The sequence below is a fragment of the Chiloscyllium plagiosum genome, chromosome 15 (genome assembly GCF_004010195.1).
Source record: "Chiloscyllium plagiosum isolate BGI_BamShark_2017 chromosome 15, ASM401019v2, whole genome shotgun sequence".
Lineage (NCBI taxonomy): Eukaryota > Metazoa > Chordata > Chondrichthyes > Orectolobiformes > Hemiscylliidae > Chiloscyllium > Chiloscyllium plagiosum.
The window spans coordinates 72353552-72379738 of NC_057724.1; the positions used below are offsets into that span (position 1 = coordinate 72353552).

The 26187-nt window shown below is 41.7% G+C and overlaps 1 protein-coding gene across 3 annotated transcripts in view; it reads right to left on the reverse strand.

Moving 5' to 3' along the window:
• The window catches only part of aff2 (AF4/FMR2 family, member 2), a 526072-nt gene that overhangs the window by 381393 nt on the left and 118492 nt on the right, over positions 1-26187 (reverse strand). For 2 of the 3 annotated variants that reach the window (XM_043705171.1, XM_043705174.1), the window contains exons 2-3: positions 11973-12093; positions 8262-9206 (exon numbers count right to left, since the gene is read on the reverse strand). In XM_043705171.1, coding sequence (XP_043561106.1) covers positions 8262-9206; positions 11973-12093 — 1066 coding nt within the window. The remainder of the gene's footprint in view (positions 1-8261; positions 9207-11972; positions 12094-26187) is intronic. The other variant, XM_043705172.1, reaches the window with a different exon arrangement.

The following is a 26187-nucleotide window of genomic DNA, read 5'->3' on the forward strand; positions in this document are numbered from 1 at the left end:
ATCACCTTCATCCCCTCCCCCACTCACCTATTGTACTCTATGCTATTTTCTCCCCACCCCCATCCTCCTCTAGCTTATCTCTCCACGCTTCAAGCTCTCTGCCTTTATTCCTGATGAAGGGCTTTTGCCCGAAACGTCAATTTCGCTGCTCCTTGGATGCTGCCTGAACTGCTGTGCTCTTCCAGCACCACTAATCCAGAATCTGGTTTCCAGCATCTGCAGTCATTGTTTTTACCACCTAAATGACTGAGCTGGCTCCATTGATAAGAACAGCACTGAAAAAGGCTCTTAGGACTATTGAGTCAAGTAACAACCACCTCACTATTCTAATCCCATTTGCCAACAGTTGGCCCATTGTCAAATGCCAAAACTGTTCATCTTTGACCGAAAAGCTAAGGATGGAGTCAGCAAACACATCTGACTTTCTCCTCTCTCCTCACTACAACCCAGTTCTCGACTTGGAAATATATTACCATCCCTTCACTGTCACTGGGTGAGAAGTTTGCAATTCCACCCCACCCCCGGAAGGGCATCGTGGGTCTACCTTTAGCATATGGACTGCAGCAGTTCAAGAAGGCAACTCTGCACCACTTTCTTAAAGGGCAACTAGGGACAGGCAATAAATGCTGGCCCAGTCAGCACCACCCATGTCCCCAGGAACATTTTATCAAATATGTGGAATTTCCTTAAAGTCCAGGATCTATCATTCCCCATTCTGTCTCTGGAGAAACAAGAGTACACTCTCTCTCCCTACCCCTGACATTTTAGGTATTGGGACAGGACTCCTCCTTGTAAAACCCAGCTCCATAGCCTTGTCAAGTGAATGAATATTTTAGTCTAAATCACGGAGAACTGAAGACCACCCTCATGTATTGCGTTAAAGGAAATGTCCAATAGTTTTGTGCAACTTTTATTCTTTAATGTTGATTTGTTAAAAAAAGGGCAAAAATCCCAAAGTGCCCAAAATATTCTTCCTGATTACTTTGTCAATATGCAATCTAGCTCTCATACGCCTGGTGTTTATTTGTAATTCAAGAGTTAATATTGACAAAATGTACTGAGGCAGGAAAAATGTTCAGCAGCAAATTTTCTCCTGAAGTAAAAATAAACAGTAACATCTGTAGTGCAAACTGGCGAAAACTGTATATAATAATAAACTTTTTCATTTTCTTCTAACTAAATACCATCTGCAATCAGTCTTCTGTGGATATAAATAGACCTTTGTATAGTTCTCTCAGATGGCATACTTTGAACACACCAACCTCTTTTTAAGTGCCCCTTTCCCGCACACTTAGAAGCCTAGTTGTACAGTTATTTGCATATTTTAAACACTATTAACACAATTGCTCTGCAATTGAATCCTTGGGGACTAATAATTACACATTGTTTCCCTTTACTTCCTAAACTGTTATGTATTTTGAAAAGCACTACGTACAAATTGTAGATATTAATCTACCAATAAACTGCACTCTTGTTTCAGACAGTAATCTGTGCTTTGACCAACAGCAGGAAGTCAATTGGCGCATTATCTGCTTTTTAAAACTGTCAGAACACAAACTGTTCCTGGAACTGCTGATCGCAATATTGAGAGATTATTCTTCTTCTTTTGTGTGTGAACATCAATAAAGCTTGTAACATCTAAGAGGGAAAGAAATAATTTGCATTTATACAGCAACCTTCATGACCTCAGAACATCCCAAAGCACTTTACAGTCAAGGAAGTACTTTTGGAATGCATCGTGAGATGAGAAATGAGCAGTAAGGTCCTGCAAATAGCAATGTGATAATGACCGGATCATCTGGTTTTTATGATGTTGTTTGAGAGGGAAGTATTGACCAGGATACTGGGGAGAATTGCCCCATTCTTTGAAGTAACACTACTGGGTCTTACAGCTGATAAGTCTACAGTTTGAACATCTTATGTGAAAAACTACCCCTCCAACCATGCAGCACTCTCTCAGTCAATGACTACAAACGCTGACCTACATTATGTGCTTTTAGCTTCTGGGCTGGGATATGAACTCACAACCTTCCGAATCAAAGTCAAAATGCTACTCCCGATACCCACAACAGCTGTCAGGGCTTCCGCTTATTAATCTGTCTTAAACCCATAGAATCTTCAACTGCACCTTTAATCATTGCTTTGCTCTCCAAACACAAGAAATGATTCAAACAGTTGGATTATTTCTCTGGATTCCAATGTAACAGGTTTGATTACTTAATATCCCAGACCTGCAGTAACACGGATGTTTGGCAAGTCTGACACAGAAACACACACACACACACACACACCAAAACCCTCACAAAATGTAAGCAGATACAAAAAAAAAGAACACAGCCAAACATTTCTTATGCCACTTTAAGCTAATTTTGAAATGCTACATATTTGACTTTTACATAACCGGCACCCAAGAGAGATGGTTCTTGTCAATCTAGCAAGCTGCATGGAGAGGAGAGAAATTAAGAAATGGTAAATATTAATACTTTACTCACCAGCATGATCTGCTGCCAGCTGTTTGTGACTGTACGCTGTTGTGGCGTTTATGTTTGTGGGGAAATTGCACGTTTTGGAAACAGTGCATAGATTTCATCACTAGGGTGCTCTCTTGTTCCCCTTTCCTGGCTAAGGTCACATGTGAACTAATTCACTCTTTTCTAAGATGTTAGAATTCCACTGTGTCACCCACACAATGAAACAGAGGGTATGGAACCGGCTACCTATCTTAAGTCCAGTTATCAAGCACGATGCATAACCGAAGTCATCTTAGATACTTAGAATTAGTATCTTGAGATACTCTGTAAAACACCAGAGTGACTAAGATGATCATGGTTTCCATCATGAGATCTAAGCTGCGGACAGGACTTACGACAGGACTCACATCCAAACATCCTTATTTCACAGTGTATAAAGTCACGTGCCCTGCAAACAGTCTACAGAGTCTAATTAGAAACTCAGTGTCTACTCATCACAATTCTTGATTTTAATTTGAAAGAAGGACGTGCAGAAGTTAAAATAAAGTGCAATATTATTCACCAAATTGTGACAGAAACAAGAGCAAATTCCCCTGGAAGAAGATGGATCATTTTTCCCACCAAACGCAGGTAGTGGAAGATGGTTAGCCAATGACAAATCACCAGCGTAAAAACTAATCACTTAAAAGGAGTAGATTTACCAGATCATCCACTTTCTGGCCAGAAACAGGAATCTCATGATGTGTTGTCCTTTCCACAAAACACTTGCTCGTAAGGTAGACAGTCCATGCATGGTTTTAAGTTTGGAATCATACTTGAATTGAGACAAGTAAAAGAAGATGGCAATAGTAGGAATGGGAATATGATAACCAGCCTGCACCGGCACTTAATTATAGTGAGGTGGCGCTGTTCATGACATCTATTTTGCAGCAGTTGTTCCTTACACCTTGATACCAGTGCTTAACACTTGTGTAAACTCTCAGAATTGAAAGCCTCACTGGACCCTGATTTGAGAAGAGTTGTTGTGGCCAGACCTCAGTTCAAAATTTCCATGATACTGGCCATGTCACTGGACGGATAATCCAGAAGCCTGGGCAAGTACTCTGGGGACACTGGGTTAAATTCCAGCTCATAGATTTTCATAGAATCCCTACAGCGTGGAAACAGATCATTTGGACCAACAACTCCACACCAATCCTCCAAGTAGTAATCCACCCAGGCCCATTCCCCTATGCTATTACTCTACATTGCCCCTGACTATTGCACCTAACCTACACACCCCAAAACACTATGCATAATTTAGCAAAGCATTCACATCTCTGGACTGTGGGAGGAAACCAGAGCACACAAAGGAAACACACACAGACATGGGGAGAATGTGCAAACTCCACACAGGCTGGAATCAAACCTGGGTCCCTGGCGCTGTGAGGCAGCAGTGCTAACCACTGAACCACCATGTCGCCTTATTTCCAATCCAATGAATTAATAATAACTGGAGCTGAAAGCTGGTCTCAAATAATGAAGCTATCAACTGTCCTAAAAATACATGATTCACTCATGCCCTTTTGAAAAGGAAATCTAACATCCTTACGCAGTGTCTATGGAACACACAACTGATCTCTGACATGGTCTAAAAAGATTCTCATAGTAAATGGGGATGGGTAACAAATGCTATTCTTGCCCGCCAAGCCCACAACCCATGAAAGAATAAAAAATGCCCCTGACTAAACACAATTTCTTTCCCTTCCCTCATCCTGTTATGAACCCTCACCCTGTCCACTGCCAATAAATATAACAGCCTGAAAAATAATCATGTTACTCAAAATGTTACGTGTTTCCCCCTCTCCACAGATGCTGCTGGATCTGAATTTCTCCAGCACCTTCTGTTTTCATTTCAATTTTTCACCGTCTGCAGCATTTGTTTTTAAGATTACTAACTTTTTAACATCCCACACAAATACGGACAACTCTCCAAAAGTAATTCAGCGGTGACACGTAATTTTTCCGCAACAGTTCCAACAGTTTGTGGTGATTTTCGATGATGGCCCATTGTTAAGGGATGGGATTTTTTTTTCCAGAGTTTGAGAACTTTTGGAGCAGGATAATGAACAAATCTAAAGATTCAAAGTTATGAAAATGGTGAACAGGAAAAGGGTTATATGGCTCATCTAACCTACTCCAGGGATCTGTGAAACTCGGAAGTGTCAACATTAGACACCTACTAGAAACCAGGAGAAAGTGAGGACTGCAGATGCTGGAGATCAGAGTCAAAGAGTGTGGCGCTGGAAAAGCACATGGGGGGAAGGAAGATGCACTAGTAGGGCAGTTCGAGAGGGTGGTTCCGAGTTGGAGGGTTGGCTCTGGGATAAGGTGTGGAGAGGGGAGATGAGGAAACTGGTGAAATTAATATTTATGCTGTGTGGTTGGAGGGTCCCAAGGCGGAAGATAAGGTGTTTCTCCTCCAGGCGTCAGGTGGCTTGGATTTGGCAGTGGAGGAGGCCCAGGTGTTACATGTCCTTAGTAGAGTGGGATGGGGAGTTGAAGTGTTCGGCCACAGGGTGGTGGGGTTGTTGGGTGCATATGTCCAGGAGATGTTCCCTGAACCACTCCGCAACTTGGTGTCCTGTCTCCCCAGTGTAGAGGAGACCACACTGGGAACAACAGACACAGTAGATGAGGTATCTGCTATATACCAGTCATCTGCTGAGACCCTGTGGGGTTTTCGGGAAAGTGTGTTACATGTGAATGTACATTAACGGACAAAACTTCTGCAATTGTCAATACTTATTCTTTACTCTGTTCCCATTCACTCCCCACACCCTTTGATCCCTTCAGTTTTAAGAACTATATTTAATGTTTTGTCCTCAACTGCTTTCTATGGCACAGAATTCCCCAGGCTCTCTAGGTGAAGACACTCCTTCTCAACTCACTCCTAAATGGTCTCTCCCACATTGCATTCCTGCCTGTGGCTCCTTACAGTGTGCAAACTGCCACATGCATTACACAGAGGGAGATGGTGGCTCAGTGGTAATTCTACTAATCTAGAGAGCCAAGCAATGCTTTGGGCCAAATAGGTTCAAATCGTGCCAGAGAAACTGGTGGAACTTAATTTCAATTGATAAAACCTTGAATTGAAAGCAAGTCATTGAAATTATTACTGATTACTGTAAAATTCTATCTGACTCTTTAATGTACTTCAGAGAAGGGAATCAGCTATCCTTACCTGGTTTGGACCCCATTTTAGTCCAAACCTGTAGCAATGTCATTATCATTAATTAGTCAAACAAGTACTCAGTTCAAGGGCAATTCCTAGAATCCCTACACCCTCAACCCATTGAGTCCATGCTGACCCTCCAAAGAGTATCCCACCCAGACCCATCCCCTACCCTAGCCCTGTAACCCTGCCACTCCCATGGCTAGTACACCTAACCTGCACATCTTTGGAATGTGGGAGGAAACCAGCACAGACATGGGGGGTGGCGGGGGGGGTGTAAACTCCATATAGACAATCACTTGAGGGTGGAATCAAACCCAGGTCCCTGGCGTTGTCAGGTAACAGTGCTAACCACTGAGCAACTATGCTGTGCAATTACAGATGGGTACTGTGACTCGCCTGCCAGTGACATCCACATCTTATGAAAAGAATTTAATAAATGAGAGCGCCCACCACTCATCAAACACTCTCCATTGGCTGAAGAATACTTCAGGAAGTTCTAAATTCATAGAAGGAGCCATCTAAATGCAAGTCCTTTCTTAATTTGGTATCAACGGTAATGATCACCATTCAACTGTCCATTACTGTCTTGTAAAATAGTTTTATAAAATAAAGTGTCAATTTATGTTTATTCCTTATACATTTGTGAAATTGCTAACTCAAAAAAATGATAATTAAACCAAATAATGAATCCACAACATTATGGCTCTACCCAGACAGACGACAGGAATTCGACCTCCCTGGTAATATTTCACTGTAGGATCATTCCAACAAGCAGTAGCTGACACATTGCTGTCACATATGTTTCTACACATGATACAATCACTGATGTTTACAATGTTCAGGAATATGACATCCTGTCTCAAAGAGGTGACACAGCACATTCTGTATAGTGTGACATGAAGCATGAATAGTAACTACACAAGTGGTTGGTGTAACTGCCAAGGCAACAGCTCCTCCAGCCCAAGTTCCAAGTCCTATTTTTGTTGGCCAGAGGTGAATAAAGAGGCTGGCATTCTATTACAAACAGAGAAGTATTGTTTGCCCTTCACTTGCACAAAGATAAAGTACCAGTTGATATGTAAACCACAATACTCAGGGTAAGAGCAAGGGCTCATAAGAGTTGAATTAATGTTCAATCTAAATCACTGAAACGTTGCAGGGAAGTGCACTTATGCTTCATAATCTCTCTCACACTGTTATCTGTGTTGAAAGGGTCACTTTGTAATGCCTTGATTTATTCTGCATGATTTTACTCCAGTAGTATTTGCAGTTTGCAAAGCTGTTAAAGAAACATTAAGATTCTTCACAAGTATTTTTGGATGAATACTTTCATCATACAATTGGATTCAAAGGATTAGGGCATTATAACCGAGGGTACAAGTCAACAGCTAGTGGCAGCAGTTGATCTATTTCCTTTTCATGACTTGTACATGTTGTGTTCTCTGCCAATGGGAACATGGATAACTGGCAACTCCAAACATCTCAAAGTCTTTTTTGTCTCAAACAACAAGAGAAAAATAATCTTGCATTTACGTAGTCACTTTAATTACCTCAGATTGACCAAAAATACTTATTCGCAAATGAAGTGCTACCTTGAATAATCTACAGCCTTGACTACTATTCAATCGCAAAATGAATTTGATAAAACAGTAAAGTTACTTGTAAATAGTGGCTGCAATGAAATTGTTCTTTTTGACTGTAACTTTAAGACTATCAAGAAAGAAAACAATTGCATTTATGTACATTATTTCATATCCTTGGGTCCTGACAGCCAAAGTAGACTTTTAGGTGGGCATATTATTCCTATGGCTAATGTTGTTGGGTGAGAGAACACGGGATAAGAAAAAAAGGCAGAAAAATAACATATTCAGGGGAACCTCGATTATCCGGCATTCGATTGTCTGAATATCAGATTTTCTGGCAAGATTGTATTGTCCCAATGCTTGGCTAAACTATGTTAACTGGCATTCGATTATCCAGAATGCGATTAACCGAACAAAATACTCCCCACTCGTGTTCTTCAGATAATCGAGGTTCCTCTGGACTGGAGATGGATAATCTGTTTGAAGAATGGAGCAGACCTGAGGTGTTGAATAGTCTGCTTCTATTACTAACGTTACTGTGATATGTAGACAAAAAAATAAGCATTGTACACTGCATAGCATTTAGCAAAAGATTTTACTGCTCCTTGGATGCTGCCTGAACTGCTGTGCTCTTCCAGCACCACTAATCCAGATATCTGGTTTCCAGCATCTGCAGTCATTGTTTTTACCTGACTCATCAATGGTTCATCCCAAGTTACTATTAATCTCTGTGCTTTCAACTAAATTCCAGGAATTAAAATTGGGTCGATCAAAAACCACTTCAGATTTACATGCATTATACTTCCTCGCTGTAACCATTTCTGATGTAGCCCGATTGATCCCAACATTAAATAGGCTTCCCTACAGTAAGATAATGCCAATCTCACTTTGCCAAAATGTAATCTTCCTGCTCTAAAACAAACTAATAGTATTCTGCTTTTATATGTGTTTTTTTACTTTAAGCTTGAAAGTAGTGAGGGGCCCACTTACCTCACCAGGTTGAGGGATTGTCAGCTTTGGTAACTTGCACTTAGTACTTGCTGTGCTGGGCTTTCCATCTAGAAGGCTGCCAAACAGCTGGCTGCTAAAAGCATCGTCCATCTCCATGAGTGGCTTTAGTTCGGGCGACTCGATAGGAACTTGGTCTTGCCCATCCATTGGTCTCACATAAGCAGTGGGCTTCTGTTGGAGCATGCTAGACTTAGAATACAGTCCAGGAGGGAAATTCTGAGCGGAGATTGCACTGCTGCAGGGTATCAGGGATGTTGAAGGAGCTGGAGATCCCGCAGAATGGAGAGCAGTGTCACTGTCAACGGGAGACTTTCCATGGCAGCTTTCTTTATAGGCATGATCCCCACTGCTGGATTTGGAATGGCTGTGTCTTTTGGAACGGGAAGTGGTACTGGGACTAGGTGACTGTGACTTAACGCAATCATCACCAATAGCCTGATGATCATTTTTGTGCTGCTCAGTCTGATTGCTATACAGGTCACCGTACCGGTCCTGGGCTTGTTCATGCTTTCCTCGGCTCTGCTGATTGCTGGACTGGCCTATGGATTGCACGCTGTGCCCACTCCCAGAACCATGGCCACTGCGAGGCCAGTCCATCCGGGATTTCTTGCTGCTCTGGTGCCCGTGCAGCAATGTTGAACTCAATGACAAAGAGGAAGAAGGTGGAGGCATACATGATGAGGAATGACTACTGCTTTGGTGGGATGAGGCTATTTTGGCTCTGGGTTCGGTGAAGAAACTCTGCTCCATTTTCTCGACAGGTGTCTGTGGAATCAACGACTTGGGGATCCCTACGAGGTGACTCTGGTTCGAGCGATTCGTTAACAGGTCCTTCATTTCATCATAGTTCCCTAATGTACTCTGCACACGATTGGAAAGAGCATCCCCCTTGCTGGTCTGAAAGAAATTAGACGGCATACAAGACTAAACAGTAATTATTTTAAAAGCACAACAAAGAATCCTTATAATAGACAACACAGCACAGTCACCAAATGATATTCGATACATTTGCTCGCGTTTGACATATTGAGTCACAGTTACCAAAAATTAATAAATGTGATTGTTTTTGAGGTTGTTCTAAAAACTTAAGTGGCTCACCAGTGTCCCAGTGGGGAAGACAGGAAGGTGCTGCCCTTACCCATCCTAGAACACTCGTGACTTCAGTCCAGCATGGTACAATTGAGCCTTAAAACTCTGAAAATGGCTAAGGAAGCTACCAACTGCAATCATTAGGTTATGTTGTCTCCCCTTGATTGTGTCTGGGCAGTAAATAAAACCTAGCAGCCTGAAATCAAACAAAAATAATCTAATTTGGGTGAAGCCAACTCCACGTTTGAAATAAAATGATCTCAGAGCCAGAACAGGGACCATTTCTGCCACATTACTGATTACAGCGAGATGGCAAGCCAATTCTTTAAAAGGTCATTCCACTCAGCCCCTCACAGCATTGGCCAAAAAAGCACAATCCCTTTTGAAGACTGCAGGCTTAAAGGCTTCAGAATTTACACTCAATTAACCCATCTTTGATTTTTTTCTTCCCCCAGCCTCTTTTATAGGGCATTTAAACCTTACTAAGGGTTGGGAGGAACGAGTTAAACATTAAACACTTGGCTGCAAAAACTGCACTTGTTCGAGAAAAAACAATTTAAAATAAATTTGCAAACGGCATTTATCTGCGCTGTGATGTATAATAAAGCAATTATACTGCAATCAATAAAATGCCATTTTCGCCATTGTACCTCTATTGATCAAAGCTTAGAAGATGTGTTGCAAATATACTCAATCACAATATAAAAATAATTATGTGGCACCTCATTCATTTACAAGGAATACAGCATTTTACAATGGATAACTGGACTAGACAGCCTCAGAATCAGAAAAGATTGGATCGAGTTTTCAGATGATGGGCATGTAAATACATTGTTTTCAGCAGTCTAATCCATGCTAGTAGCTGAATCACACTTCTCTTTACCAGAGACACAAACCCACTAAAGCTGTTATTTATGGCATTTTGGTGAACAATTGGTTGATAAATGATTATTCCACACAAATCATGCAAGATGATCCAAATAAGAAAGATGATTTGCTTTCGTTTCTGACTGCACTTCACTTCCTGTTGAGCTAAGAACTAATTTCAGTCACTGCAAAGGGCTTTTGTGTGCAGCCTCAAAGAGGTTAGTTGCCTGCAGAGTCGTTTAGTTCCCATCAGCTCTGAAAAAGCTGATAGGGGTGTGGCTCTGCACGATGGATTTTTTTTAAGTTTCAAAAATACACTTTATTCATAAAAATACCTTTATATACATACATAGCTCCTAAAGCAGTTCAGTTCTATACAGTAGCATATGAAGAAATAAACACTGTGAGTTTGACTCTATCCAGTAAATAAACCAAAGGCTGTTCTTACTATACAAGATTATATTTACATATATCTGAGGTATCAGAAGGGGCTCTGCACTTTGGATATTCCTGCTATTAGTTAATTAGATCTTCCTCAATATAAGGAGAGGCTGAATAGTCTAGGACTTTCCCCACTAGAACACAGAAGGTTGAGGGGGTGACTTTATTGCGATTTATAAAGTCATGAGAGGCATAGATAAGGTGAATAGCAAACATCTTTTCCCTAGGGTGGGGGGTTTAAAACTAGGGTGCGTAGGTTTAAGGTTATAAGAGAAAGATATAAAAGCAACCTTAGGGGCAACATTTTCACACAGAAAGTGGTTCATATGTGGAATGAACTGCCAGAGGAAATGGTGGATGTAGGTACAGTTACAACATTTAAAAGATATTTGGATAAGTACATGAATAGGAAATATTTGGAGAGATATGGGCAAATGCAGGCATGTGGTGCTATTTTAGTTTGGGATTATGGTTGGCATGGACTGGTTGGACCAAAGGATCTGTTTCTGTGCTGTATGAGTGTATGAACCCAACCAAACATCCTTCTCTCCACCTCCCTACCCCCCCCACTCCCTCACCTCTGATAAGCACTTCCTTTGCAGGAACTCTGTTTACTTTCCCCATTGATAGCTTGGCTGTATCTGGTTAAAATGATGGTTAGGCCCCACAAACCCAATGTCAAAACTATTGCTTACAACCACAGCCACAGCTCAACATTGGCAGCTAGACCACATTATTCATTAATCTTTCTCTCTAAGTATCAACATGGGAGGGCATGTCACTTCCTTTTTTATACTCTCTCTGCAGTTTATCCCTCTCACCTACAAGTGAAATTGGTGCTTTCATCAAACACAATTGCTCTCCCTCTGTGGCCAGTTTAGATGGAAATGTTCTTTGCACATTAAGAGGTCTGGTATCCCTGAATGACCCAGCCTAAATCTCTGCTCAATCCTCCCCTGTAGAGCTGGGTCCATCAGGACTTCATCGCTCAGCCTCTCACTTTCAAATCAATTGAAAAAAAAAGTGACAATTTTGGTCATCAAGTTAAAAAAGACAACTTTAGTCAGAGTGAATCCTGTAACACCAATTAACTAAATTTAGAAATTATAGATGTGATTTTTTTTCTCTCACATTGCTCAAGTTTAACAGTAATTGCTGCAAATTGATTAATTAACGGCGTGGTTCAAAACAAAGCAAATTATTAAAGTGCTATCACTGTCACTTAATGTGCAAATATGCCAAGGTACACCAAAGTTAAACAAACAACCTTTTAACGCATTTGGACCAGGCTACCTTGTAGGGTTCACTGAATAGATTAAAGCTTGCAGCAAACAGGTCCTCATCTTGATGGACTTCCTGGTTGCGTCTTTCCCATTCCTTCCTCCGCAGTGCATTCCGATCCTGCTCGTAGTGACTGCAACAGACACGGGGGAGATGGCGGTTAAAGACATGTATGCTCAAGCTGGCTCTGCCGAGCTGACAGAGTAACGCAACAGACAAGAGAACAGAACTTACGATTGTTGAGCAAGGAGCAGTGATGCCCCTCGATACAAGGAACAGCTCAACTCACAGAATAGGAGTGGTGCGGGGCAAGGAAGGGAGGAGTGATGCGGGGGTTCGATGCACAAATCCTTTGAAATATTGCGGGAAAGATTTTTTAAAACCCGAAGAGGCAGGCAGGCTCCAACTTGCAGTGCCAACCCATGAGGGACCAGCAGCAAAGGACACTGGTGTGCATTCAGCCTGCATTGATTTGTTATGAGCGTTTGGTAGCAGTTAATTAGTGAACAAACTCAAGATGACAATTTAAATAGTAGATTGCACACACTGATGATATCTGCTGCAAGGAAAAGCCCCAATCTCTGCTGGATTTTGTACAGCACAAGTACAAATATTAATATCTACTGCAAGGTTGGGGCATCTAGGCACTGGTCAGATCAGCTAAAATTTAAAAAATCATCAAGAACTCTAACTATTTTTCCAGTATTTTAAACAAGTCTAAATAGATCACAAAGGTTGTAATGGAGAATGAACTGTATCACTTAGAGGATTAAATACTACAGCAATGTCTCTTTCAATGTTTGAAATGTCAATTATTAATTTGAAACAGCAGCCAATTAAACTAGTGGTGGATTATTTAGGCCCTTTGTTCTGTTTGCAAGGGCAGTGTTTGCATTTATGTAAGCATCTTAACTGTAATCAGCCTTTTAGAATAAATGGGGTGTGTGCTTCTCTCTTGTTCCAATGCAATGTTGGCTCTTCAAAATAAAAGCTGTAACAATGCCTTGAGGAAAAACAATAGCACATTAATGATGCATGCTATTATTACACACCAATCAGCCAGCAAATTCTCGAGATGACGTGATACGCCTTGTGTTACGGTTCTCCAAAACCTGATGCTCAGAGCACATCGCAGTGCTTCTGAGTTTGCACAAACTAATTTCCGCATTAATTGTTCAATAAACATACTGCAGAAAGTTAGGACACGGGATTGAGCATCTTTTCAACAATGTGACTTAAGAACGTAAGAACCAGGAGCAGGAGTAGGCCGTCTGGCCCTTCGAACCCGCTCTGCCATTCAATAAGATCATGGCTGATCTTTTCATGGACTCAGCTCCACTCACCCGCCCACTCACCATAACTCTTAATTCTTTTCCGGTTCAAAAATCTTTCTTTGCCTTAAAAACATTCAACAAGGTAGCCTCAACTGCTTCTCAGGGTAGGGAATTCGACAGATTCACAACCCTCTGGGTGAAGAAGTTCCCCCTCAGCTCAGTCCGATCCCCCTTACTTTGAGGCGGTGCCCCTTCATTCTGGTTTCATCTGCCAGTGGAAACAACCTCCTTGTTTTTATCCGATCTATTCCTTTCATAACTTGATATATTTCTATAAGATCTCTCCCCACTCATTCTTCTAAATTCCAGTGAGTTTAGTCCCAGTCTACTCAATCTTTCCTCATAAAGCAAGCTTTTCAACTCTGGAATCAACCTAGTGAACCTCCTCTGCATCCCCTCTATTGTCTTTAACATTTGCTCATGCAATGCCAATCAACATCTCTTGTCCAGAAAGGGAACAATTTAAAATATTCAAAATCTACCTTTATGTAGTGAATTGTTATTAGAGGTTTTTCTTAAAAGTTATATTGAAAACTTTATTTTTTTCTTACTTTTCTTTATTGTTCTTTTCTTTCCTTCTCGCTACAGGGAGAGGCTGCACAGGCTGTGGCTGTTTTCCCTGGAGTGTCGGAGGCTGAGGGGTGACCTTATAGAGGTTTATAAAATCATGAGAGGCATATAGGATAAGTAGACAAAGTCTTTTCCCTGGGTTGGGGGAGTCCAGAACTAGAGGGCATAGGTCTAAGGTGAGAGGGGAAAGATTTATAAGGACCAAAGGGGCAACCTTTTCACAAACAGGGTGGTGCGTGTGTGGAATGGACTGCCAGAGGTAGTGGTGGAGGTTGGTACAATTACAGCATATACCCTGGATGGGTATATGAATAGGAAAGGTTTAAAGGGATATGGACCAAGTGCTGGAAAATGGGACTAGATTTATTTATGATTTGGAGGTGCCAGTGTTGGACTGGGGTGGACAAAGTTAAAAATCACACAACACCAGGTTATAATCAACTAGGCAAAAGTGAGGACTGGAGATGCTGGAAATCAGAGTCTCGGTTAGAGTGGTGATGGAAAAGCACAATGGCTCAGGTAGCATCCGAGGAGCTGGAAAATCGACGTTTCAGACAAAACATTTGCCCGAAACGTCGATTTTCCTGCTCCTCAGATGCTGCCTGACCTGCTGTGCTTTTCCAGCACCACTCTAATCTAAACACCAGGTTATAGTCCAACACGTTTCTTTGGAAGCACTAGCTTTCAAAGCACTGCTCCTTCATCAGGTGGTTGTGATGAAGGAGCAGCACTTGGAAAACTAGTGCTCCCAAATAAACCTGTTGGACTCTAACCCAGTGTTGTGTGATTTTTAAGTTAAATTTATCTAGGATATGTGGTCGGCATGGACGGGTTGGACTGAAGGGCTTGTTTCCATGCTCTCCAGTTCTTTGACTCTAGGTGTCTCAGGTTCTGAATGCATTATTCACCATTTCTTTCTCAGCTGTTCAACTCTCATCTGTTAACGAATCATCTATTGGTCCTGTCATTCACTAAAGGTCCCATGTAGCCTATTGTCCTCATCATGTCAATATCTGCTTGCGTTGCAGCAATTTAAAAATGCTAAAGAATTGTGAGCTTCAGAGAACATCTTTTTAAAGAAAATTGAACTAACGGTGCATGGGGCAAAAAGCTCATCCCCAGACAGATCCAGCCGACAGACATTTCAAAAGATTGGTGAACGAAAATGAAATGATGTTAACACATATTAGGCAGCTGTAATAAACATACTCGAGAAAATGCTGTGGGTTATGAGTGACAAATGCAAGCTTAAAAGGTACCTGTAATGTTCTTCTGTGTGCCATTGCAAAACAAGCAATAACACGTTTATCTGGAGTCAGTTAACACACTTGCTAAATATGATAGATCAAAGGAATGTCTTAACAGCAATGATCCGCCAACATTAATTCATATCTTTTCAGACAAGCAGCCTGCCAATCAGACATTTCTGAAAAGAAACTGAATTACATTTAAGGGATAATGAACATCGAGTGCAATAATTAGTGAGTAATATATCTGAGGATTAGGTCGGGCATGTTACCAAAGTCAAGTATTTAAAATACTTTTGGGAACACATTCATTACTTTGTCACTTCATTGATAAGTGTTGCTGTCCTCTTGGTTGACACAAGTTGAATTCTTTGAAGTATATGTTGTACATATGTTTGGATTTAGACCAACATTTGGATCCTTTCTAATAACTAAGTACATAAGGGAATGTTTGCCTTTTTTAAATTGATTGTATTACAGCAGCTGGCAATGCAATGGTAGAATTGAAATAATGCAGCGTTAAATCCTAATCTTCACTGGTGTCAAATCCCAGTGTCTACAGTGTCAAAGCATTTTCTCATAACGTTCTTGAGCACCTTAAGATCCTTTACCACATTAAAGGTGCCATATGAATGCTGAGTTGAGGCACATAAAAACAGACTGAAATCTGGAGCAAGCTTTAGCTGCACAACTGCAGGAAGTCCTGAAGTGTTTTCCATTCATTAAAGTATTTCTTGGTCACTATATTAATGTAAGAAATATGTAATCAATTTGTGCACAGACAATATCAGATGGTCAGATTTTAAATGCTGATAGATGACAAATGTTGGCTAATACATTGGGGAAAATCTAACCTTGCTCCCCTTCCAAACATTTTGAAGGATCTTTTAAATCAACACAACAGGATAGATGGACCTTCAGTTCATCAAAAGACATCACTCACTCCCTGCTACACTGAGAGAGTCAGCTCAATGAGAAGGCAAGTGGTGAAGGTGACAGAAACGGATACAAGGGGGATACGGACAGGTGAGGCAAGTGGACAAAAACTTGGGAGATGAAACATAATGTGGGAAAACGTATAGTTATGCACTTTGACAGAAGGAATTTAGGAACTAATATTATTTAAATGGGGAAGGACTGCAGAAAGCTCCAGCACAGAGAAATTTAGAAGTCCTCATGAATAAATCACAAAAAGCTAGCATCCAAGTTCAGCAGGTAATAGGAAAGGTAAATATAATGTGTGTCTTTAGTCTTGCTGAATGTATACAAGGTACTAGTTAGACAATACCTGAAATACTGTGATCAGCTTTGGTCCCCATAAAGAAGGAAAGATATAGTGGCATTGGAGGCAGTCCAGAGAGGGTTCACGAGGTTGATCTGAGGTATGGAGGGATGTCTTATGAGGAAAGGTTAATTAGGTTGGGCTTGTACTCATTGTAATTCAGACGAATGACAGGTTACCTTATTGAAACATAAGGTCTTCAGGGGATCTGCCAGGGTCGATGTGGAAAAGTTGTTTTTCCTTGTGGGAGAGTAAGGACCAGTGGACATATTCTCAGAGTAAATGGTCACCCATTTAAGACGAGCGATAAGGAGGAATTTCCTCTCTCTGTAGAATTTTTTATCACAGTGTGCTGTGGAGGCTGTCACATTAAGTATATTTCGGGCAGAGATAGACAGGTTTTAATCCATAAGGGGATCAACGGAATGGGAAAAAGGTAGGGCAGTGGAGTTGAGGATTATCTCATTGAATGGAAATAGTCAATGAGTTTAACGGCCTACGACTGTTCCTGTGTCTTGTTATGATAGCGCTCTCAAGTCTCCAGAGTGCAATGATGAATCGATAATTTGATTCGTGGGTAACTGGGGAACAGTAAGTTAAGTTACTCTGCCCTGAACCAGATTCAAACTGCCCTGCTGCAGTTCATGTAGTGCAGGTACATCCACAGTGATATTCAGGGAGGGAATTCCAGGATTTGGACCCAGTGACAGTGAAAGAGCAGTAAAATACTTCCAAGGCAAGATGGTGAGAGATTTGGCGGGCAACTTGCTGGTGGTGATGTTTCCTTGCATCTGCTGCTGTTTAAGAGGCATTTAGGCAGTCCCGTGAACAAAGAGGGAATGAGAGAGATATGAACCATGTCCAGGCAGATGAAATTCGTTTAGAATAGCACCATGGTTGGCACAGACATGGTGGGCCGAAGGGCCTAATCCTGTGATGCACTATTCTATGCCCTTGTCCTTCTAGATGGTACGGGTTTAGGAGGTGAGTGGTTGTTAATATAGTTATATATACTTTATAACTATATTATAATGCATGGATGAGAACTGCAGGTGTAAAATAACTTTTAAATAATACCTAAAACCTGCAGTCTGTTATGTACAAGAAAACACCCTCCAGCCATTACCAAATCATCGAATCCCTACAATATGGAAAGAGGTCAGCCCTCTCACTCAGTCCCAGACCCTCACCTTATCCCCGTAACCTCACGTTTGACCATGGCGAATCCACCTAGCCTACACATCCCTGAACATGAGGCAATTTAGCATGGCAAATCCACTGAACCTTCACAACTTTGGACTGTGGGAGGAAACTGGACCACTCAGAAGAACCCAGGCAGACACAGGGAGAATGTACAAACCCAGGTTTCTGATGCTGAGAGATGAACTTTGTTACAGATGTAAACTGATCTTAAAAACAAAGAGATCAAAATAGATACTTAAAACAAAACTGAAATGAATGACAATGCCTTCTAAGTAGCCTCACAAGTCGATTCTGCTATAACACGAGTTTAGTTAATGTGAATTCGCTGTATCGCTACTGACCATTGGGGACATTGTTTCTAAAGTCCAAACTTTTAAACTTGCATTAGCAGTAATGCAATTACAGCATCAACACTTTAAGTGCTGTTTCTTTAGCGCGATTTTTCTATAACATGGGGTTGCACAAGAACACAAGCATTGCATTACGGAAGAACTAACTGTAGCTGGACATCCGGTGTGAACCAAAACAGTGGCACTAAAAAGGAGAAAGGTCTGAAAATAACCATCTTCTCTTGACCTCAAACTGTCCGTGACTAATCTTGTAGAATTCACAAAATATATTGTAGTTGCAGGCCAGAATTATTTCAGAACGGCTGAGATATGGCAATGGTCATAATTTGTCACAGTGCCAACTGCGTATAATGGGAAATCATACAGTCTGCATTACATCAGTTACTGTTTGTTAATGATAGCCAAAATCCAACCACATCACATTAGTTAATGTCAGAAAGCTTTAAACTCTCAATTCATACCAACTGATTCGGGCTATAAGAAACATGGTTTAGCATTAAATCAAGATTTCATCATGTCCTTGCAATATGACAATATCTTTATATGATATTTCAACATATCAGGGTCCAGTTTTGCCCAGTTACACATTTGACATTTTCGGTAGGTGCCTAAAAATACTCATATAATTCTCATTAGTCTATTGACTCATGGTCCTTTCTGGTAGTCCACGTGGCTTGGCTCCAACATGTTTTTAGCTTGACTTTTAAATGATGTTATCTATGGCCCAAAACACTGTCAAAGCAAAATAACAAGCGTGAGGGACCAAACTGCCAAATGATATTCAGCCAAGCATGTTGTTTGATAAGGAGAAACATGTCACTTACTAATTTGGAATGCTTCTAATTGATTACTTTCTTTCACAATATGGTTTTTTTTCCACTGAGGAACAAATATGATAAATCTTTTGTATTTCTGTCAACTAGCATGGTGTGCTCTTGTGTGGGACTTGTTCTTTCGGAGAAGAATGTACAATTATGTTTATTACCTAATAGATCACTGTGTTTGAGTATTGTGTGACAACCTCTGTCACCATTAAACACTCAATGCTGATTATATTCCTTTCCAAAACTGCATAATATAATGCAAAAGCTTCAAATTGTTACAGTGGGGCATTGGCTCAATTCCTTTGAAATTCTAGTCTTCCTTCTTTGGACACCAACACTTCAGCTCTTGTGAAAATGAGGAATTCCAGGTAAACACACTGGCCACTCATACACTGCTGTTTCATACTGTCACATGAGGGAGCAAGCGAAATGAAGCAACAACAACATGAATGTAGCTCCTCTAGTTTAGAAAAGCAGCCCAACTTCCTTCGACATTCCAAGTTGCCAGTCCAAACAATCACAAGCAGAATTCAGTCCCGACTCTCATATAAAATTAGCCTTCTACACCATCAGTAAAATCAAGTCAATTCTGTGGGGTGAAAGGGTCTTCTGATTTTATTTTGGGAATACTAATGTTGCAGTTCTCCTGCCTACCAGGAGAGATTGGAGAAGGGACACTGGGCCAGAAAAACAAAGAGGAACATGTAAATATCAGCTTCCAAGAAAATATTGTTCAAACATTGGGAAGAGAATGGAGACAGCCGGACATGTATCACAGCAGACCTCTGCTTCAGGCAGTCCAAGGGATATTCCACATCCAGGTTTGCTGGTAGGTTTAATAATTCAACCAAAGGGTAGTAACAAAGGCCTTCTTGATAAGGGCTTATGCCCGGAACTTCGACTCTCCTGCTCCTCGGATGCTGCCTGACCTGCTGTGCTTTTCCAGCGTCACACTCTTTGACTTTGATCTCCAGCATCTGCAGTCCTCATTTCCTCCCATAGGTAACTCACTTTATACAATGCCTCTTCAGAAATGATTGGAAAGAGACAGTGCACTGAAGCTTTATTTCTTGCAATCATTTTGCATGCATTCAGGTAAGTGAACATTAACGACTTTATTGAATAGAGTTGAATCTTCTGGAACTCTGGATCTCAGACCCACGTAATCTGCCATTATATTTTAAATAGCTTCTTACTCAACGAATAACTACTGAGGATGTCCATACAAGTAGAGTTAACCTTTTACTCCACAGATACGATCCTTGGGCCATTTGAGACCATAAATGCAGTCAGACCCATAGACTCACTTGGAAGGTCTTCCTACTTTAATGCTTCCTTCCCATCGATTAGATTGAGCCATACATCTGCCCATCCCTCACTCCTGCCTGCCAGATTGACAGAGTTACAATACAGGGCTCCCAATTATCTTAATGACTTCATTCCAAGTGGGAGTCCTGTCTCCTGTCAATTAACACTTTGAATTAAATGGTTAAATAGCAGGCCCTGGGATCATGGGTTAACCCCCTTCCCAATTTTTGGTTGGGGGTGGTAAGAAAAGGTCAGGGTAGAGGATTAATGCCCCCCACCCCATGAAATCCAGCCTCAGTATTCCTGAAGTGGCATCAATGTAAACCCTCACTCTTCCTCTGAAGAAGCATTCTGTTTGCTTTTCAATTTATTCTGATGGGCCAACACGGTCAAGGCAAACTTTTATGGTGCATCCTTATTTGCTCCTGGCATGGTAGGGGTGAGCTGCCTTCTCGAATCATCTCTGTCTGTGTTTTTAAGGTACTCTCCAATAAGACATTTCAAGGATGGAGGAATAGCACTACATGTGCCCAAGGTGAGGAGGATGTGTGACTCGGAAAGGAAACTGCAGCTGATGGTGTTCCTTTGCTGTTATTTGAGATGAAGAAGATTCTTAAGACTGGTCAGGATAGACATGGAGAGTTTGTTCCAACTGTTAGAGAGTCCAAGACCAAAGGGTACAATCTCAATGTAAAGGGCCACCCATTTAAGGAGCCATTTTTTCTTTCTCTGAGGGTAGCAAATCTGTGATACTCCTTACCATAGAGGGCTTTTGAATCAAGAGTTATGGAGAAAAGCAGAAAAGTGAAATCAAGAGTTATCAAATCAGCCGTGATCTCATTGAATGGTGAAGGAGACTCGATGGGTCGAATGGCCCTCTTCTGTTCCGATGTTTTATGATCTATCCTACTATGTGGGGGAATGCTTTGAGGGCTGCAGTTGAAGACATCTTGATAAGCAGAAGGTACACACTGAGGCCATTCTGAGCCCACAGTAACAATGGATGACAGTCAAGGTGATGGATGGACTGCTAATGAGGAAGGCTGCTTTGTCGTGGATGGGAAATGTTGTTGGAGTCTTGAGAGTGCAGAGTGTGCCCCAAGTGCTTGAAAGGTTCTCAACGGTGGGCGGGAATGTGGATTTGAGGTTACAACCATATCAGCCATGATCTCATTCGATAGCAGAGAAGATTCAAAAGATTGAATGGCTTACATCTGCTCCTAGCTTATACGTTTGCGTATGGGTCCACCGCACTCCAAATCTGTTTGTGTTTCTTGTGCAAACATTCCATTGGGAAGCCAAGTTTGCAGGGAGGGTTCCCACGCTGTTAGATCAGCACAGGGAAAGGTAGGAACTGTATTTTTCACCTTATTCCATGCAGCACAGCAAGTGCCTTGGAAGAATTTCACACTTCGTCTGACAGCTCATGAGCGTCTGCGTTAGTTTGGCAGAGGATTCTGGACCTCATTCACAAGAGAACATCAGAACTTTGGTACCCAGAGACCACATGAAAAAATCAGATGAAATTGCCCCCTCCCCACCCCACCCCCTAAAACCCAGCACCGCTGCCGCTGCTTCACATCCTTCTGGAATTGCAGCTCACAGGTTTAAACACTATAATCCAGCCGAGGCCTAACCAAGTCAGAGCAAGGCTATTCGGCCCATTGTGCCTGTGTCCGCTCTTTGAAAGAGCTATCAAACATAGACCCCCTACCTCCAATCTTTTCCCATAATTGCATACCCAATTGCCTTTTAAAGGTAATTATTCAAACAGCTTTAGACTTCTGTGATATCCATATTATGTACAACTGCACGAGCTTCACTACACACAGCATCATCCCACAAGCAGAATTACCAATGGTCAAACTATTAAGTTGCACATTAGCCAATTCACAAAAACTGACTCAACAACATACAAACTGTTGGATGATATTGAACTAGACATTAATTTTGCCAAAATATTATTCCAAATTCTTGCACACTGCTCAACGCTGTCTGTTTGAAGTTTGCACATTCTCCCATGTCTGTGTGGGCTTCCTCCGGGTGCTCTGGTTTCCCCCCAATATCCAAAGATGTGCGGATTAGGTGGATTCGCCGTGCTCAATTGCCCATAATGTCCAGGGATGTACAGACTAGTGGAATGGCCATGGGAGATGCAGGGTTATAGGGTAGATGGCGAGGTCTGGCTCGGTTGATCTACGGAAGGTCACTGCGGACTCAATGGGCTGAATGGCCTGCTTCCACACTGTAGAGATTCTATGCTTCTATAATAACATGCTATGTGAATGGAATGCTTACCATCACTGATAAGTCTTAATGTGAACAACCTGCCACTCCTGCTTCCATCTCCCCATATCCTGCACACCCTAAAAAACCACCAGATCGCAAATACAACACTCACTCTTTAGTAAACTCAATAACAGAACTGACCAGTGACGTTGACCCAACTGACAATATCCAGCCAGGAATTCAAAACACTCTCTATACTCTCGCACCAGTGGCTACATAGATCCTCACAAGAAGTACCAACACCCTCCCCTTCACCATAACAGAGAAACAAAGAGGAACTTGCAATTCTACGGCACTTTTCACAACCTCATGGGGTCCCGGTGCAGCTTAAAGCCAATGAATCACTTTGGAAATGTGGTCAGTCCTGTGAAGACTTGTGTGTAAACACTGTCAGAGGCGTTCGTGTCCAGATGATATGCCAAATGCAAGCTTCAGTTACCCTCTCAAGTGGATGTAAGTGATCCCATGGACCCACTATTTCATAGAAGAATGGTCAATCGTTCTCCTTTAACCAATATCATGAAATATGAAACCTGGTCCACTAGCCACTGAGTTTCCTACAGTGCCCCAGCAACAGCACTCCAAACGTGTTTGCCATTCATGAACCATTTGAGAACTTCTTGAAAGCATGGATATATGGCATAGTTTGTGGCATTTTTCATTAAAAAGGGGGATCTCAGTCCTGATCAAACAATTTCAAGTCTGATACCTCCTCCCTCAACTTGACAAGAAAAATGGGTTTCACAGGAATGACAATAAAAGTCCTGCAATTTTGTTTTTGTCATTACATTTCACATGAGACTGTTGCTTGCTCCAGCTGCAACGAGGCCACTCAGAGCTAGCCTTTACAAATGCAAGTACAGAAGAGAAAAAGAAAGAAAGGGTTCAGGTGGTTTGAATCTGTCTGGTGTTGTTTCAAAGTTCAGAACAAGTACATCTGTATTGTGTAGGAGTGCACTGCGTAACAATGTGCGCACCACACCATTTTCAATCCACTTCGAAACTCTCTTTGTCCTCCTTTAGCTTTTTATGTTGCAAGGTGCACAAATGCAAAGGCCTACACATCAGGGTTGCAATGATGTTGAGGTTGAGCTTGGTCAGACGTTGTTGAAACATGTCCACTCCAGTGAAAGGACGATGTTTTGACCGAGGCATGCAGATCATTATGTGCTGCAGAAACCACAGATCAACACTCTCACAAAAGACTGCGAAGGGTGTCAGTGCATAAAAATAGCTATTAAGGACCAGGCTCAAATGGCATTGAGGTAACATAACAAGAGAATTTGGACTTGCTACAATACAGCATGTACTGCAGCTCTGTTCACCTGAGGTAACAACTGTTTCTCTTTGTCTCTGTCTTTACAGATGCTGCCTGACCATTTGGCAGGTCCCAGTGCTTTCAATTGAGGTTTCATAGATCCAGTATCCACAGTGCTTTGCCTTGCAGCAGTTGAACAGGAGCAGCAACATACACAGTGCAAGACAGACAGCAAAACCAGCAAACACTAGCTGTGACTCATTTTTTTTTATTGTCAAGAGAATCAGGAATCATTGTGCAAAAAACAAGAGCATTCAGTCCATTGTACATATTCCAGTTCTTTGAAAGAGAGGAAAAGAGACAGAAAACTTGCATTTATATAATGCCTTTCACGATCACCCAGAAGTCTCAAAACATCTTACAGTCAATGACACACATTTGAAGTTATAAAATGTGCAATACAGTCACCAAGATGTGCTCAGAAAACTCCCAAAGCTCTGCAGAGTCAGGCTTGATTTTTGTGTTCACTCCCTGGAGATGCACTTGAACTTACTGCATCAGCATGATGGTAGAAGCTACGGCCGGCACAAATTCCTCCCAATTCCAAACATTTCCTCTTTCCAAAGAACCAAGAAAATTGACCATTTCACAAGCACATATCCAAATCCCTTTCGGAAGTTACCACTGATTCTGCTCCCACCACCCTCTCAAACAGGAAATATTTGTTCCAGATAATATATCACAACTCCAGATTAAACAAAGTATATATATATACTTTGAACCCAATGTGAAAATTAAGGTGGACACAGGAGCACTTCCTAAATCTTGATTACACTTCACTCACACTGACGTCCATGTGTGTGAGGTTCCAGTCTAGAAGTGGTTTTGCCTTTAGGCTATGTCAGTGCGATTATGTTCTGCAGTTTTTAATTCAACGCTATGCCAGTAGGACCAGTTTCTGAAGTACTGGCCACACACACTGGCAAATAAAATGCTACTGGGTAGGTTAAGGAAGCTGGGTGCTGTTTTAATGGTGTTCCTCAGCCAGCTGCCTTACCAAAACGTAGACACTTGTTTTGATATTACTACCACTGCATAGGGTCCAACCACAGGGAGATTGTTGGCACAAGCATGGGACTGAGGCAAGTGAAGCAGGTTTTGATTCAGATTGGGATCTCTCTCTTTGCTCATTCATGGGATTTGGGTGCACCACCAAAGTCAGCATTTATTACCCGTGCCCAGATGCCTTTGAGAAGTCCAACTTGCTGACCCCCTGCAATTTATCTGTTCAAGGTAATCCCAAAGTGCTGTTAGGGGAGGCAGTTCGGGTTTTGATCCAGCAGTGAGTTCGTGACTGAGCCATCAACCATGGCTCAGTTAATAGAGGGTTGGCCTCTGATTGAGAACCTGATGGGCTCAAGGCAGAGTCTGAAGATTTGACACCAGAATCCAGGCTGACAACCCACTGAAGTAGAAAGGGAGTACCAGTAAGCCAAGTAATGTTCTGTGGATGCAGCTTCACATCCCAAATGGGGAAACTTGAACGCAAGAAAAGAAAATCTGACGTTAAAAGTCCAATTTTATCTAATTATCAATTTTAGTTCAAACCCTTCCAGTTCACTCATGTCCTTTTGGAGAAGGAAAAACGACTTATCTTACCTGGTCTGTCGACACAATACTCCAGACCAACAGCAATGCTGGTCAACAGATTTTTAACTCCACTATGAAATGGCCCAGCCAAACTTTCAGCAGTATAAAAATCAACTAAATTATCTCAAAAAAAAAGGAAGAAACCAGACAAGCAATTAATCAAGGCTTTGGAAACAACAATGCCACACTCAGTCCTGTTGACCCTCCAAGGTCCTCCTTACCAACTTTGGCTAGTGCCAAGATTAGGTGATCTGACTCTCAGACTAGTCAAGCAATAATCTGACATTGCCATACTCATGGAATCACATCTTACAGACCATGTCCCAGGCAATATCAGTGGTGGTAGAGATGATGGGGTCCTCAAGACTGACTCCAGTCAAACTTGGGCAAGGAAACCTCTCGCTGATTACCACTGACCATTCCTCTCTGATGATGTGTCAGCACTCACCCATGTTCAACACCACTTGGAGGTAGCACTAAGGATAACAAGGGCACAGAATGTACTCTGGGTGGGGGACTTCAATGTCCACCACCAGGTGTGGCTTCACAGCACCACCAATGTCCGAGCTGGTTAGTTGAAAAAGGACATTGCTGCTAGACCAGTCTGCAAAAGATGAAGAAACCAAACAAGGAGGAGAAACAGTTTGACTCTACCCTCATCGACCTGCAGGCTTTTGATGTATCTATTCATGAAAATACTGGTAATAGTGATCACTGCACAGTCCTTGTTAAGATAGTTTCATCTTCATAGCAAGGATGTCCTCCATCATATTTTGTGGCACTATCACTGTGTTAAATGGGACGGACTTTGAACAGATCTAGCAACTCAAGATTGTCATTCAGGGAGGCACTGTGGGCCATCAGTAATATCTAAATTGTACTCCAGCGCAGTCTGCAAACTCATGGCCAGCC